Source organism: Mandrillus leucophaeus, unplaced genomic scaffold (genome assembly GCF_000951045.1).
Source record: "Mandrillus leucophaeus isolate KB7577 unplaced genomic scaffold, Mleu.le_1.0 Scaffold1605, whole genome shotgun sequence".
Taxonomy (NCBI): Eukaryota; Metazoa; Chordata; class Mammalia; order Primates; family Cercopithecidae; genus Mandrillus; species Mandrillus leucophaeus.
This window is the reverse complement of record NW_012101594.1, coordinates 159,639-177,340: the sequence shown is the minus strand read 5'-3', so window position 1 is coordinate 177,340 and position 17,702 is coordinate 159,639. Positions and strand designations below refer to the sequence as shown.

The following is a 17,702-nucleotide window of genomic DNA, read 5'->3' as shown; positions in this document are numbered from 1 at the left end:
TCTTCCCCCAGGGGATTTCATTCATTCTATATTATCAGTGCATTATATTAATATATTACATTATTGAATACAACTTATACTATGCCATAAACTACAGATTTCTTGTTTGCAATGGCTAGTATTAGTCCCAACATTTTTGTATTAATGAAAGTCACAGTGCTTAGCAGCATGTGGTTCAAGAAAAGTATTTTCTCTAGTGCTTGAATATTATTTACCCTATTGGGCTATGTTACAGAGTCTTAACTATCAATAAATTTTCTCGATGTTTAAAATAATGTTTAAATGTTATACAAAGTTCTTATGAAAATCGCTTTAGCTTTTTTACCCATGCTGCTTTGAAAGATAAAAACTGACATTTAAAACAAATAACCAAAGAAATTTTAAATTATATTTTAAGAATGTTCTTATCAGTAAGTTATAATGAAAATATGCCTGTATTTTAAATTTGTTCTACAGATGCTAAACAGATTCTACTATTTTCTTATTTCTTTGTGTTTGTTTTTCAATAACATTCACTTTTAATCTAGTCCTTTGACTATTAACTTTCTAAAAGAACAAAAGATTCTGAACTTTCAAGCTTCAACAATTTAAAAGTTTATTACTAGCTACTCATCAAATGACATACACCAAAATAATCCTTATATTTTTAAACCAACTTTTAAAAAGATAAAATATACTATGTATTATTGTAATTCATTATGAATGCTTTCAGTATTCTTATTATACAAGATTCAAAACAGAGAAAAAGCTTTAATGATCTATTCACATATTTTACCTTATTTAGATCTTCCCTTTCTTGTTGTAACGTTTTGATTTGTTTTTCATAAGCCTTGATTTGTCTAAAAGCTTCATCTAGTTCTTGCCTCACAGCATTAGCTTCTTCAAGTTGCTGTTCCAAATGACTCAATTCTAAAAACAAAAGACAATGTTTCTTTTACTATCTGTATAAAAGCAAATGATTGAACCTAAGGTAAAACAACTAAATTTTTTTTTTAATCAGTATTTTGAATTTGGTGTTAGGTCTACTGACAGACAGTGTATACCAGTATGACTCTTGACAAATTAAATGCTTATCAGTTCACTGTAAAGATGGTGAATTACGTATGCCAGTGTGAAAATGTGCAAAATTTATGTGCAGAAATGCCTTACAGATTCATCATGAAAAAAAAATACTTGCAAAAACAGCACCTTCAGACCAATTAAAAATTTAAAACTAACAAGCAACAAGAAACCCAACCAACAACAAAAAGTCAAGTTTTACTGCAGTGTTGGTAAGCATCCTAAGGCTCATGTTAGTCAAATTACTGTGTAAGATGATTTTGATTCTAACAGGGTGGTTCCAAATCACCCAGTCTAGTTACACCACTGTTTATCTGAAGAATAAACTCTGATTTCCAAAAACTACATACCTGAAAAACTCCTGATCTAAATCAATTCTTCTATTTTTCAATGAAGAAACTCAGGGAGTTGAATAATTTGCCTAGTCACATTGCAAAATGTGTATCAGAGATAAGACTAGAGCCCAGGAAATCTTGCACTGACTTCTCCACTTTACATGGTAATGTTATTAAATAATGTTTAACATTCTCAGATAAGAGGAGATATTAAGAAACAACATCATCATTTATTTTAACCTATGCCTTAAAATGTAATAAATTGATAGGAAATGTTCCTGGTATTAAAAGTAAACTAGGAAAGAACTGAAGTCAGCGATACAGAGAAATCTAAACAATATTCATTATCAGTTCTGCTCTGGATATTTTCTGTTCTTTACACATTATTACTCTGAGTCAGCAATACCCAACCTTTTTGGCACCAGTGACCAGTTTTGTGGAAGACAATTTTTCCATGGCCCAGGAGTCTGGGAGCTGGGAGATGGTTTTGGGATGAAACTGTTCTACCTCAGATCATCAAGCATTAGTTAGATTCTCGTAAGAGGCATGCAACCTAGATCCCTCGCATGAGCAGTTCACAATAGGGTTCACGGTCCCATGAGAATCGAATGCCACCGCTGATCTGACAGGAGGTGCAGCTCAGGCGCTAATGCTCACTCACCTGCCATTCACCTCCTGTTGTGCGGCCCAGTCTGCCGGTACTAGTCTGTGGCCCGAGAATTGGGGATCCCTGCTCTAAGTGACATCCCCAGACAAGTGACATGAGCATCCCTTAGGAACTTAGATATGGACAATATCAAGCCCCAATCAAGACCTAATGAAGCAGAATCTATACAGTATCCTCAAGTCATTCATTTGTACGTTAATGTGTGGGAACCAGTGCACAAAGTGTTGCATACTGTTGAGACTGATGCTTTCAATAAATGAAGCAGTGTTAATATGTTAGTCCTATTGGGAAAAGCAATTCACTTGTGTAGATGAAATCTGCAGTCTAAAAATTACTTAAATGTATTAGTGTATCATGCATTGTATAGTACTACATTCCATAAATAACTGGTATCAGTGCAATAAACTTACAGACTTCAAACTTACTTTGAAAGTATTGTTATTAATAGCACAGTTAACTTTTGAAGATGTAAAGTTGTATTAACTGGTTTTCATAGTATCTGAACAGTATCAATTAATGAATGCTTATGTGAAGAAAACTAAAAATCATAGGGTGTTTAATCTTAATCATGGTGTTTAGTCTTATATTCAGAAAACTGTATTTTATCACTTTATCACATTTTGGCATTTCATAGGGGAATATTTCTATTTAAATTAATTTCTTTCAAACACATTTAAATATTTTCTAGTTCAAGTTTTTAACATTTTTAGGATTTCAAGAATTTCTTGTTTTTCTTTTTTTTTTTTGAGACGGAGTCTTGCTCTGTCACCCAGACTGGAGTGCAATGGTGTGATATTGGCTCACTGCAACCTCCGCCTTTCAGGTTCAAGCAATTCTCCTGCCTCAGCCTCCTGAGCAGCTAGGATTACAGACACTTGCCACCATGCCCGGCTAATTCTTGTATTTTTAGTAGAGATGGGGTTTCATCATGTTGGCCAGGCTGGTCTCCAACTCCTGACCTCAGGTGATCCGCCCACCTCAGCCTCCCAAAGTACTGGGATTACGGGCATGAGCCACCACGCCCGACCTGGATTTCAACAATTTCTAAAGTAAATATCAATTTACTTTTGTTATTTCTCATAATTAAGAGTAAAAATGTAGTCTGTAAAGCAGCTGACTTCTGTCACTTCCTGGTTCATTTTAATTACATTTTATGGTTAAGGAAAATCAATTTAGAGTAGCGATATGGTACATTTAGTAATCCATTCTGAGCACACTTTCTTTCTTCTACTTTTGAAGTGTTCCTCTCTGACATGTTCAATTTTTTCAGAAATTATTGTTACTGACTTATTTCAACAGCTCTGAGAAACAAAAAAATTCAGTATTTCATAAAATTTCCCTATCATATAAAGTTTATAACAGATGATATCACATGGGATAGCATCTAAAAGCTTTAAGGATATTTTTACTGATTTATTTCAATACAGTGTTAATTTTAGTTTTCACCACAGCCATTTTATTTTGGCTGCTTTGCAATGGAGTTGTTGGAGAAATATATGTCAAATTTCCCTGTTTTATATTTCAGACACTTTTCAAAAGTGAAAAAAGCTCAAAACATTCATTTAAACAACAGTATGTGAATTATGAGAAGTACAAAAGAATGTACTAGATTAAGAAGTGTTGGAAAAGATAACCCCTCCTCCAATATTTCATAAAATCCTCCATTATGGAGGGAAACACAGCACTCGTAATTTGGAAAACACAGAATGTTGCATTCCCAAAAGATGAATACCCCATATCAAGAAAAATCCAGAATGCTTTGAACTTTGGTCAAATACTATAAAATGGGTAAAGCAGCAGAGCCTTTACTTTCACTACAACAAATAGCAAATATGGCTAAAATTCTGAAAGAAATCCAGAGACTATTAAAAATATCCAACACAATTAGCCATGACATTTAGATAAAGTTGTTAAAAACTAATTATAGTGAACAAATAGAAAAAGCTGTACTAAGCCGGGAACCATGGCTCATGCCTGTAATCCTAGCACTTTGGGAAGCTGAGGCGGGCAGATCACCTTAGGTCAGGGGTTCAAGACCAGCCGGGCTAACATGGTGAAACTCCAGCTCTAGTAAATATACAAAAATTAGCTAGGTGTGGCACACACCTATAAACTCAGTTACTTGAGAAGGGCTGAGGCAGGAGAATCACTTGAACCCAGGAGGTGGAGGCTGCAGTGAGCCAAGATCGCATCACTGCACTCCGGCCTGGGCAATAAAATGAGACTCTGTCTCAAAAGAAAAAGCTGTACTAGGAAACTGGGTTAGCTGATATCAACTAAATGGTTCTTAGCTCACGGATGCTATTTAGGACTGTAAAATTCAACTTGTTAGTAATGAGGACTTAATGAAGGTATCATACATATGGGGTTATTTTCTTGGTGCTATATGGCATGGAAAAGAAATATAAAATATGGTCTCTGTCTTGAAGGAGATAAGTTAGACAACAGCAACACTCTTTTAAAAAATAATAACGTAGAAAATCAAATGCAAATTGTGTGGCAGCCTATATATGCTATAGGAATTGAGGTCCAAAAATGGGCATGATTAAAGCAGTATTCAAAGTGGAACACTATAAACTGGAAAGGGGTTAAGACTGGGGCCAGCAGGAGGTTGGCAGAACAACCAAAACATCTCCCTGATCCACGAGATGGATATTTTCATTTTTCCCATTATGTAACTCTTCTGAGATGCGAAGAAACTTTACTTCTAATTATAATCAGTAAAAACAGGCTCCCTTATTATCAATACTCCTATTCACAGGGGAGAGAGGGAAGGAGAGAGAGAGACAGAATGTGTGTGTGTGTGTGTGTGTGTGTATGTCTGTGTGTGTGTTAGTTTAGGGTTGGACAAACAGAAACAGTACACAGAGACACATATCCCCAACCTCAAGGCAACATAAGAATGAGAGTTTCAAAAGTACATTATAGATTATAATAAATTTTTCATTTAGGAAACAAAAAAATCCTATTTTCTCATACAAAAATATTAAATGAGGTATGAATTTTTTATTTAAAAAAATTTTATTTTTGTCTGCTGATACTCAACAAATATATATTTAGTGTCTGTTATACAATACTGGCAATAAGCTTGGCATTAGGAATGTAGTAGGAAAACCTACTATAACCTACTTCCTAACCTTTAGGAGCTCAGAGTATGGTAAAGAAGCAAATATTAAAAAGAAGTTGTCAATAATTATAAATTTGTCACATTTTTTCCAGGAACTTAAAAATATTGGAGAACACTGCTGTTGGGAAACACAAGATAACCAGTCATTAATGGGGGGTACTTGTATACACAAAGACTTTGCTCAAGAAGTATCTGGAGGAATGACAGATTGAAGGTATTTTGGATACTTTTTTCTTCAGAGCCAAATTAAAGTTGGGGCTACTCATCAGGCAGGTCCTAAAGGGAGCCTTCAATTTGTATTTTTTGTTAAAAAGGGAAGGAAAAAAGAAAGGGAAGGAAAAAGACAGTATGTGAAGGAAGTGGAGCATCACGGGGTGATTCAGTATGGCTGGAATCACTGGACAAGGGAGTAGTAACAAGAGATAAAGCTCGAGAGGCAAATACATGCATAATAATGAAGGACCTTGTATTAGAATTGAGAAATTTCTACTTTATCCTGCAGGCAATGGGGGTCCACTGAAGATATTTATGTTGAAGCTGTGACATGAACAGACTTACATTTTTAAAGCTTACTCTGGAGACTTCAAGTTCTGGGAAGATGGAATAGATATATTTCCCATTCTTCCCATTAAGTATAACTTAAAACCCTAGACATTATACATAAAACAAACATAAGACGACTCTGAAATGTGAAGCAAAAAACTTCCTCAGGACGTTGGGATCTGATAAACAACATAATGGTTGAGTTTTCTGGGGTTTCTTCTTGGTTCATACACCCCAGAATTAGAGCTAAAGATGATAACCCACAAATGACAACAGCTATAAAGAGAAAAAGTCCCAACAAAAGCCTGCTCTTTCTAGCCAAAGGATTAGGAAAGGGGTAGACCAGGAAGACAGAAAACTCATAGAAAATAACAATTCTACTTGAGATAAACATCACAGAAAAAAACTGGTCCCATGTCACCAATGTCAACAATGGATAAGTACAGGGGGGCTAGATTTCCAACCTCATGAGGCTATAATGAGATGCTCAAACATATCTGCAAAAGTGGTGTCAGAAAAACACTGGGTGTGGTTACTCATGCCTATAATCCCAGCACTTTGGGAAGCTGAGGAGGGTGAATCACTAGAAGACAGGAGTTCGAGACCAGCCCAGGCAACACAGCGAGACCCCATCTCTACTAAAAACACAAAACATTAGCCGGGTGTGGTCCCAGCTACTCAGAAGGATGAGGCACAAGAATTGCTTGAACCTGGGGGATGGTGGTTGCAGTGGGCTGACATCATGTCACTGTACTCTAGCCTGGGCAACAGAGTGAGACTCTATCTCCAAATTAAAAAAAAAAAAAAAAAAAGAGTGGTATCACAAAAAGACAGGACATTAACCCTCACTGGCTGACAACAAGCCTCCCCTCACACACACTGTCAGTGGAAACCACACAGGAAACCTGGACTTCTACCTCCAACCTGGGTTGACTTTCGGATCGCAAGCATACTGTATTTTCAATCTCTATGTGGTTGGGAAAAAAATCTGCATATAAGTAGATCCACACAGTTCAAATCCATGTTGCTCAAGGATCAAGTGTATTTATAAATTTACAGCATATTTAATTTTACTTTAAAATAAATCATTTATAATAAATGTATAATTTTATAATAATTTTATGCTGCCTCAGCATCCATTTTGAATGCAGGTTTAGCTTTCTTGTTTCAGAGGCAGGGTTTAGTCACTCTTGATGCAGTTTTCAATTCTACACCACACCCAAGGGGCTCAAGCTGGAGACATCTCTCCCACCTAGCAGACTGGGATCCTGCCTTCCAGCCACCTCCTCTAAAGGGACCATTCAAGCACTGGCTTCTAAACTTAAAGTGATCTACATCCTATTCCCTAATATATACTGCTAGTTGCCATGCTCTCCTGCTCAAGGCTCTCTGTCTCCCTGCACTCCCTGACCTCCAGGTGTGTGGCCTCCAGGTGTGCCATGTGCCACAATGTCTGTAAGTACTAAAAACTCTTAAATGTTCACATTGAGGTTGTCATTGACGCTGTACCAGCAATCTGACTCCTGACTGCAAGGCTGCTTCAGAAAGGATGCATGCAGGTGGATCCCCTGCTAGTGCTCTTTTGTTCAGGCCTCTGGTGGCTGCTGGTGACAGTAGCCACCAGCTATGTTGACAGAGAAACAGCCAGTACAAGAAAGAAAGAAAGGAAAAAGAAGAAAAAAAAAAAAAAGAACACTAAAGACTAATATCCTTCATGTATATAGATGCAAAAATCCTTAAAAATATATTAGGAATGGAATTCAGCAACATATAAAAATAATTGTACACCATGACCACTGTTTACAAGAGGGATGTATGGCTGGTTCAACACTTTAAAATCAACCAATGTAATTCGCTATATTAACAGGTTATTTTTTGAAAATCATATGTTCATATCAATTGATGCAGAAAAAGCATCTGACAAAATTCAGCACCCATTAATGATTTTAAAAGCCCTTAGAAATACAAAAACAGAAAGAAACTAATGCTTTCCCCCAAGATTGAGAAGCTAGAATGTTCTTCTCATCATTCTTCTTTAGCATAACATAGTGCTGCAAGTTCTTGCAATAAGGCAAGAAAAGGAACCAAAAAGCATATATCAGATCAGAAAGGGAGAAATAAAACTGTTCCCACCTGCAGATGACATGATCGTCAGAATTAAAAATCCCAAATAAACTATTTTTTAAAACCCTCTTAGAACTAAAATAAGGGAGTGTAGCAACACTGTAGAATACAAAATAAACACGTAAAAATCAACTATATTTCTATATATTAGCAATAAACACATGAACAATAAAATTAAAAATACAATACTATTTGGAATTGCTCAGAAAATGAAATTACTTATCATGATTCTATATATAATGGGTTAGACATCAACACAGGTTTCCTTTGGATACTGCCAGAACATTACTGTGAATGACAGCAAAACATTTTAAGATTTAAAAATTTAGCTCTTACACAGAGCTAACAAAGAAGCTCACAACTATTTTGGTGAATGACATAACAACTAGATTATTGATTTGAATATTTTACATCAATATCATCTATTTCAAGGCAGTTTTAAAATTAATTAGCAAGCTTTCAAAAGCTACTGCCATTCAAAGCCACATTCTACTATTAAAAAGAGAAGAGACAGGCTTATGAATAAGTTTTCCAAATCCCTATTGCCTCTCTGAAGACAGATCACCGACCATTCTAGCTGGTCTTCTGTTCTACTGCTTTTTTAGTGTCATACAACTCTAATGTAGACATTCAATGACACTCTTAATGTTACTGTTGGTACCAAAGCAAAGTCCATGATTCACTTATCACGTTCCCAATCTATAATAACTTACTTTTGGAAAGATAAAAAGTAACAGAGATTAGATATATAGATATTTCTTAGGAGGACAGCCTCTTAAAAACACAAAATAGCATTCACAAATTTTATGCTCAAAATTAAGATCTCCATATATTTAAAATAAACAAAGTGCTAATACGGCATTTTAAACAGTCACTTTTATAAAAGATGCTACATTAGATTATTTCTTCTCTTTTACTTATTTTTGCCTAAAACTGCCTTTCTGGAGAGGCCTGACCATTCTCGTTAAAACACTACCTTCTGCTCTCTCTTCCTATCCCTCTACTTATTCAGATCATGTAATGCCTCTAAACCCTGCAAAAAACTGCCATTTCATTCTGAGTAAAAACCAAAGACCTTACGACAATCAGTAAGGCTCTACTGATCAGGCAACAAGCCCATTTCACCCCTTTAGTTCTCACTTCCTTCCATTCTCCCTGCTTGCTCATTCTGCTCCAGCCATGCAGTACTCTGTTTTACTTGAACACCTGGGGCACATTTGATTTTAGAGTCTTTGCACCAGCTAGTCCTTCTGCTTAGAACATATATTTTGCAGATAACTGTATGGCTAACCCCCTTGCCTTCTTTAAATTTTTGCTAACATGTCACCTTCTCAGTTAGGCCTACCCCTGGAGCACTATACTTAAAATGATAAAACTCCTCATTTTGCACATCTAATTCTCCTTATTCTATTTTTATTTTTAAAGCACTTATTACCTTCTAACATATTGTATCATTTACAAAGTTATGTATTTACTGGTTTCTGTTTTCTGTCCTTTACCCAGGCCAAAGCAAAGATTTTTTGTTTAAAGTTGTTTTGCTTAAGTTGAATCCCAAGAGCCTAAAAAAACACCTGCTACATAGTAGGTGCTAAATATATATTTATTGAGTAAATGCAATAAATGAATAATAGGTATACAAACACTTGTCAAATTTAATTTTAATCTTAGTAATACAAAGAAAAAATAATTGCATAACAAATAAAATAAATTTTCCTGATGCCTGTATACATGCACTCTGCTTGTCTCTAGTGTCCTTCCTCACACCTTACTCACCTTTTCCTCTCCTCACAAATATGCTTTGCCAGACAAATTCCAAAATGAACAGGCCTTCCAAAAAAGCCATCCTTATTCACATAAGTCTGGGTTAGGTGATCCTCTATGTACTCTCCACGTATCTCCATTTATTTTTCCTGATAGCCTTTTCATACGTATTGCAATAACTGTTTATCTGTTTCCCAGACCAAAATGTGAACTCCTTGAGAGCAGAACCCATTCTTATTTGCCCTTCCCTGACTACCATGCAACTCACATCACATAACACAGACAGGTTCTCAACAGATGTTTTTTGTGTGAATAAACCATTGTTTAAACATTTCCTAAATTGAATTAGCAGTGAAACACAGATATTTACCTGTTACTTGTTTCCTTAGTTTTTCAATTTCTTCTTTTAAGTTTTTTATTTCTAAATCTTTGCTTGCTGTTAGTGGACCATCAACAGTTGAATACTGCAGAGCTTGGACAGTCTGTGTTGACTCTTTAAAAAAAAGAATAAATAAAAATATCACCATACTCCAAATTCTTAACACTAATAACATTATATTGTTTGCAGAGAAATTCTTACACAATTTACAGAACAAAACATCTACTCACTGATAAAAAGCATGTGAATACGTAAAAATTAGGTCATAAAAAATCAGGCCAGGCATGGTAGTTCATGCCTGTAATCCCAGCACTCCGGGAGGCCAAAGTGGGAGGATCACTTGAGTTCAGGAGTATAAGACCAGCCTGGGCAACAGAGTGAGACCCTTTCTCTACAAAAGATACAAAAATTGGCAGGGCATGGTGGCACATGCCTGAAGTCCCGCTACTCAGGAGGCTCAGATGGGAGAACTGCTTGAGCCTGGAAGGTTGAGGTGGTAGTGAGTCATGATCATGGCACTATACTCCAGCCTGGGAGGCAAAGTGAGACTCTATCAAAAAAAAAAAAAAAATCCGCTGCATATATATATATATCTATAAGAATCCACCTTCTAATAATTTTTGGTTTTAAATACTGTTGGTGTACTCTGCCAGTGAATCAACTACGTAGCTCCTTTTTCTCCTAGTAGGAACATCACCATGTGATAACTCAAAAGCCTGGTATGTCAGTCAGATGCTATATGAAGACCTGAATTGGGTTTACAAATGGAGGGTTAGGCATGTTAATATACATATGCAGAAGTGCTGGCCTTCCAAATTTTATGTCTGAAAGTTGAGGCCCATCTATAGGTAACTACGGCTCAACAATGTAGCTAAAATATTTAGTTTAAATAGAAAATATTAATTTATCTTGCAGTTCTAATTAGAAAATACAGGGTTTTAAAGAACAGTAAGTCTATTGAGGCTTATTCCCAGATATCATCAAAAGATATGGAACAAAGAAAATATTTTTTACCATTTTACACCAGAAATGAAATTGCCCTTTGTTCTAAAATAGGTGTTCTGCTATTTATGGAGGGATTCTTACATAATAAGTCTCTGCTTTACCATAATTCTTTATGAGTTAGTGCAAATCATTACTGATTACTTTGTGTGTGCATATGTACGTGTGTGTGTAAACCATAATCCCTATTATGTTTGGCGGTCAATAAATATTTGTTAATTTGAATTAAAGGTGTAAGATATACTACATTGTGTATCTGATCTTGATTTTCTGCATCATATAAGTATTTCTTACACATTTCTATCTCTTTGGGTTCAAAACATGCTAAAAACTGGTCCTTTCTGTATTTATTATTTTGAAAAGAACATCCAATGTTTTTATTTTTTTAAGACATCTAAATTGGGGGCAGAAAATGGGGGGACATAAAAATACCCAATGTGGGAGAGGTGCAGGTGCGGTGGCTCATGCCTGTAATCCCAGTGCTTTGGGAAGCCAAGGCAGGTGCACCACCTGAGGTCAGGAGTTGCAGATCAGCCTGGCCTACATGGTGAAACACCATCTCTACTAAAAATATAAAAATTAGCCAGGCATGGTGGTGCATGCCTGTAATACCAGCTATTTGGAAGGCTGAGGCAGGAGAAATGCTTGAACCCGGGAGGCAGAGGTTGCAGTGAGCTGAGATCATGCCACCACACCCAGCCTGGGTGATAGAGAAAGACTCTGTCTCAAAGAAACAAACAAAAAACCAAAAAATACCAAATGGACATTAATAGGAGTTACTTTTCCTCCTGTACTCCCCTGCCACAGGTATGAAGGTGGGGCAGGCATCCTTGTTCATTATTGCCACCTCTCTCCTCAAAATTCCTAGGTCTACTGAAATGGCCATTTCCTGCTTATGTAGTTATCCACTTGTCCTCCCTATCTTACTCTTTTTTAAACAAGGATTTTACATGTTATTCTCTGCTCTTCTTTCCATTACTACTCTTCTTATTATTCTTAGTGACTTTAACATCAAAATAGATAATCCATCTAACACTGACTTCTGAGGCACATAAATCCTCTACGGCAGATACTGCTGGTTTTTACCCAGCATCTACTCATCTTTTCTTCCTTGTGAACCAAATTCAATTATCAGGCTACAGTGTGCATAGGCAAGGTGGGCCCAGTCAAAACTGGCTGGCTTAAATTAATCATAATAATTCCATTCCACATTGCAAGTGTTGGTCAAGAATTAGGTATGTGACCTAGTTAGAACTTAAATGGTACCTTGAGAAGAAGTCCACTAGGGGGCTTCAGGGAGAGGTTTTAATCTCCCATTAAATGAAAGATGTAGGAAACTAAATGAAGCTTTCCACTTTCTGAGTCTCTGGATATGTGCAGATATGAAGATAGAACTCTTGGTGTACTCTGCCAATGAATCTATTTAGCTCCTTTTTGTCCTAGCAGGGAACGTCACCATGTGATAAGTCAAATGCCTGGTATGTCTGTCAGATGGTATATGAAGTGAATCTGGTGTATGAAGGGATGTCTTACCTTCCAAAGTTTACATCTGAAAGTTCTACAATATCGTGGAATCAAGGAAAGCCAAGAAATTAATAGGGCAGCTACCCCAAAATTGGCACTGAAACCATTTACTTCTGGCTTCTTAAGTGAGAAAATAAATCCTTATTATTTAAGAATTCTCACATCTGCAGCCCAAAACAATCTAGCTGATAGACTTCTCTCCAGTATAACCATCAGATTAACTGGCCACATCCTAAACTAGTGGTTCTCTACTGCAGGTGTACCATCACCTCATGTGAAGGGGACAGAAGGGGAGTCAGTTGTTGACACAGTACATGAGGAGACTGCGACAAGCATTTAACATCTGGAAACTCAGAATGTTCAATATCTCAGAGTGTGAAACTCTCTCTCATGTGAAAAAACTACCTCACCCCAAATGCTTGTGGTTCACCAATTAAGAAATTCTACTATACGCTTTGTCATTATCAATAACGTCATGGCCTCCAAAATCATCTCTCTTATCTGTACAGCTTACTACTCCAGGGACCACTTCAACAATTCTTCATTCCCACCACAAATGCCAATCAGTGTGTTCCCAACACTTTCCATTTTTTCCTCTTTACTTCCTTACTTACCCTGGTTAGATTCTGTGGTCCATCACTGTTTTGCAAATACCTTCCATTTCTTTACCCTTCTCTCCTCCATTGTACTTATTCTAGAAGGCCCTCAATCTTGGCTAATTTCTACTCTCCTCCTACTCTATGATTTTACCCAAGTAGCTAAAAATGACTGAAAAAAATACACAGTCATTTAAAACTCATAATTACTAAACTTAAATAACATGGAAATATCTGGCTATCCTAAACTATTTCCCTGGCTCATTTACTCTTTTCATCTCTATACTGATCATTTCATATTTTCTCTTTTTCTTGTCAAATATCTATTATCTCCTCTACCTTCCTTACTCTCAGTGGATGACCCTACTTTGTATGTGATTTATTGTCTGTCTCCTCAAAGTAGAAAGGAAACATAACAAGGGGAGGTATTTTTGTCTCTATCTGTTTTTTATTACATTACTAGTCATATGCAGAACAGTTCCTGGCTATTTGATACTCAATAAATAGCTGACAAATGAATGAATCAGTTTAAATGTTAATCTATGTCACTGCTATGAAATAAGTATTCATGCCAAAAGGCAATGATCTTACATTTTTGTTCGCTTTGCTCCGTGTAGACGATACTATACATGTAAAAATACTAAGAACAAATTAAAGAATTCAAAACATTAAAAAAAAAAACCAAAACACAGGAAATTCTTAGTCATAAGGGGATGGACTAGGAAGCAACAGGTCATTGCTTTGTTTCTCCTGCTGTAAAAAGTAAAAATTCAGTATATAATTTGGAAAAAATCTTATTTTTAAAAACATCTTTGGTTTACTTTACTTAGTTCTCTTTGCTTTCCCAGTCAGAGGTGGGAAAGTGAGCCAGGGAAGTGAGGCATTCTGAAGTGAAGAGGCTATTACAACTGCTTCTTACCTGGAAGCCTTATCCATTTCTGTGAGCGTACTTAGGTCAAGCCTGGCCTTTAAATTGAGAGATAACATGCTGGAAAGAAAAACCACTGAAGCTTCTGGAGGATGTGTGGGAATGATGCAACAATTTGGAAATCTCAAAGTCCGTAAGCATATGGTGCTTTCATTCCCATGGTATATTTTAATTGTTGTACTTGGGGGCTACATGGGAAGTTAGGGAGCTTTGAAAAGTCAGACAGAAATCTCTGATAGTATAGAATTATTTCAGAGACGAGGAGCTGCTTGAGGAAGAGAATCTGCTTCAAATACATGGCCAGTCTCTTCATCAAGACACTTACCAAATTTGGAAATGGTATAGGGCAGAAGGCTGAAGAGGAGAATAAATCTCCCATAGTTTAGGAAAGAGGAGAAAGAGGCCCAACTAGGCTCTATCCAGCTCCCGCTTCTGGGCATTTGAAATCAAAGGTAGGTTTGAATCTAATTAAAAATGCAATTTAAAGGTGGGCACAGTGGCTCATGCCTGTAATCCCAGCACTTAGGGAGGCTGAGGCGGGCAGATCACGAGGTCAGGAGATCGAGACTATCCTGGCTAACATGGCGAAACCTCATCTCTACTAAAAATACAAAAAAATCAGCCAGGCATGGTGGCACACACCTGTAGTCCCAGCTACTCAGGAGCCTGAGGCAGGAGAATCACTTGAACCGGGGAGGCAGAGGTTGCAGTGAGCCGAGATCAAATCACTGCACTCCAGCCTGGACAACAGAGCGAGACTCCGTCCCCCCCCGCCCCCCAAAAAAAATGCAATTTAGTCTTGTCCAAGCTCAATTCTTGATGGAATGAAAAGGGAGAAGCCTCTCTGGGGCAAAAATAATATAAACTTGCTTCTCTATGTTATTTTTATTCCTGACATCTTTCACATGAGACATTTGGAAAAGCAGAAAAGCATGACAAATGGAAGAAAAAAACAGAAAGGCAGGTTCACAGTTGTTGAAATTTAACAGATAAAGACCTCAAAATATTATTAAAATGTTACAGAAAATAGTGAAAAAATACACAAAAATATGGGGAAATTTCAACAGAAAACTGCAATTGAGAGAATCAAATGAATAAACTTTAACTAAAAAAGACAATATCTGAAATTAAGATTAATCAGATGGACTTAACAGCAAAATGGATATAGCAGAAGACAGAACTAGTGAACCTGAAGGCAGATCAATAGAAAATATCTTAATGAAGCACACACACAAAAAGAAACAATGGAAGGAACAGAACAGAGCATAAAGGAAATGTGAGATACCATCTAACATATACGCAATTACAGCCCCAGAAGGAGAGGAGAAAGTGCACGAGGCAAAATAGTATCTACAGAGACTATGGCTTAGAATTTTGCAAAACTGATAAAAGACATCAAACAAGATTGCAAAAGCTCAGTGAATCTCAACCAGGATTTTCTGTTAATACAAAGAAAGCTACACGTACGTGAATCACAGTCCAACTATTTGAAACTGAAGTTAAGGACATAATCCTGAAAGCAGCCAGAAGGGAAAACATATACATTACATTCAAGAGATTAAGATTAACAGCTGGCTTCTCAAGAAATATTATGGAAGCTATTATAGAAAAGAATAAAATAATACATGTAGAGCTCTGAAAGACAAAGCTGCCAAGCTAGAATTCTAATCCAGCACAAGTATTCCTCCAAAATGAAGGTAAAAATAAAGACATTTTCATATCAACAAAACCCTATCAAGAATTGTCACAACACACTTACATTACAAGAAAACAATAAAGGAAGTTTTTTAGGCTAAAGAAAAATGATTCCAGATAGAAACATGTAATTTAGGGAGAAATAAAAAGCACCAAAAGGGTAAATGAATGGGTAAATTAAATGATACTTAAAATTAATGAGTAAAGAAAACGTAAAGCAACAATCGAGTAAAAATGTATTAAAAGATTTATAACACAGATTAAGGTAAACTACATAACAACAGTCATACAAGGAGCTGGTTGTCTAAAGGTTTCTACGTTGTTTGTGAAGTAGTAACATACAAATTACTAAGAAAAAGATATATAAAGACCTAACAGAAAAATGGGCAAGAACCTCGAACCAGAACTTCACAAGACTAGATATCCAAATGGATAGTAAATATATGAAAAGATATTCAAACTCATTATCCATCAGGAAAATGCAAATTAAAATCACGGCAGGACATCACTATACTTCTACCAGAATGGCTACAAGTTAAAAACGCTGACAATATCAAGTTCTGGTGGGGAGCTGAAGAAAGTAGAACTCATAAATTATTAGTAGAACTATACATTGGTATAATCACTTTGGAAAACTCTTTGAAAATATCTTCTAAAGCTGAAAATCCTCTACTATATGGCCCAGAAATTCTACTCCCAGGTATATATCTGAGAGAAATAGTATATAGGACCATCAAAATAAACATATAAGCACATTTGCAGGAACTTTACTCATAGTAGTCAACATCTGGAAATAACCCAAATATTTACCAACAACAGACTGGGCAATTTTTTAGTGCTTATACACAATGAAATACTAAACAGCAGTCCAAAAAAACAAAAAAAAAAGAGCAAACTACTGATATATACAAAACATGGGTGAATTTTAAAAAACAACAAGTGAAACATGCCATACACAAAAGAGAATATACTGTATGATACCATTTATATGAAGTTCAAAAACAGGTAAAAATTCATTAATGGTGAAAGAAATTAGGATGATGTTTATTTCATAGTGGTAAGTTACAAACTGGGAAGTGGCATCTGAGGACTTTACCCTATGCTGGAAATATTCTACACATGAATATGGGTGAAGGTTACATTAGTGTACACATATACAAACATTTATTAGGCTTATACTTAAAAGTAGAATGCTTGCACACTTTGCTATGTCACCACATAAAAAAACAAACAGAAAAATTTCAGTCACAAAAGGGAAGTAATTCATATGCAGAGATCTTAACAACTTATGGAAAAACAGAAAATAGTCCATTCTATTGATGTCTACACAGCCTTTTTCTCTACTTGGCCTCTAAAACTATGAGAGTAAAATTCTGTGATTGTAAAACTTTGATTATTTCTCTCCTAGGAGTTACAAGTTCCTGATTATTTGTGCATAAATACACTCCTTCATTCACAAAATATGTAAGTAAAATATATAATATGTGACATCCTTTATTTTAGAGAAAAAAGCAGAAAAAGTAGATAGTAGTACCGGGGATATACATATGATTAAATTATAAATAGGATGGTCTGGAAAACCTTCACTGAAGGCATCATTCAACTAGAGACTTGCTTCAAGTAGAGAGTATTCTAACATTCAAAGGTCAAAGAGTTAAGGAAAACTTAGCAAAGGAGACTGGGAAGGACTGGTTTATGAGGAAAAAGAAAACCAGGAGATAAAGTGCCCCGGAAGCGCCCCCCCTGCCAAAAACAAAAAAGGCATTATCAGGAGGAATAAATGGTCCACAGGATCAAATATTGCTGATAGGTTAAAAGGTGAAGACAGAAATGATCACTGGATTTTACAGCACAAGATAGGGAAATAGACTAGGGGAACAAAGTAGGACTGCTAGGCAGCATGAAGAGCTGACCTGAGGTGAGTGTCTGTGAATCTGAATTAATATTATTAGTCAGCATGTT

General features: G+C 36.1%; 1 protein-coding gene across 1 annotated transcript in view; it reads right to left on the bottom strand.

The window, feature by feature from the left end:
- Positions 1-17,702, bottom strand: part of CDC42BPA (CDC42 binding protein kinase alpha (DMPK-like)) — a 267,348-nt gene that overhangs the window by 134,629 nt on the left and 115,017 nt on the right. Inside the window, exons 10-11 of the mRNA XM_011975980.1 lie at positions 9,987-10,109; positions 776-909 (exon numbers count right to left, since the gene is read on the bottom strand). Of these exons, the coding sequence (XP_011831370.1) occupies positions 776-909; positions 9,987-10,109 (257 nt within the window). The remainder of the gene's footprint in view (positions 1-775; positions 910-9,986; positions 10,110-17,702) is intronic.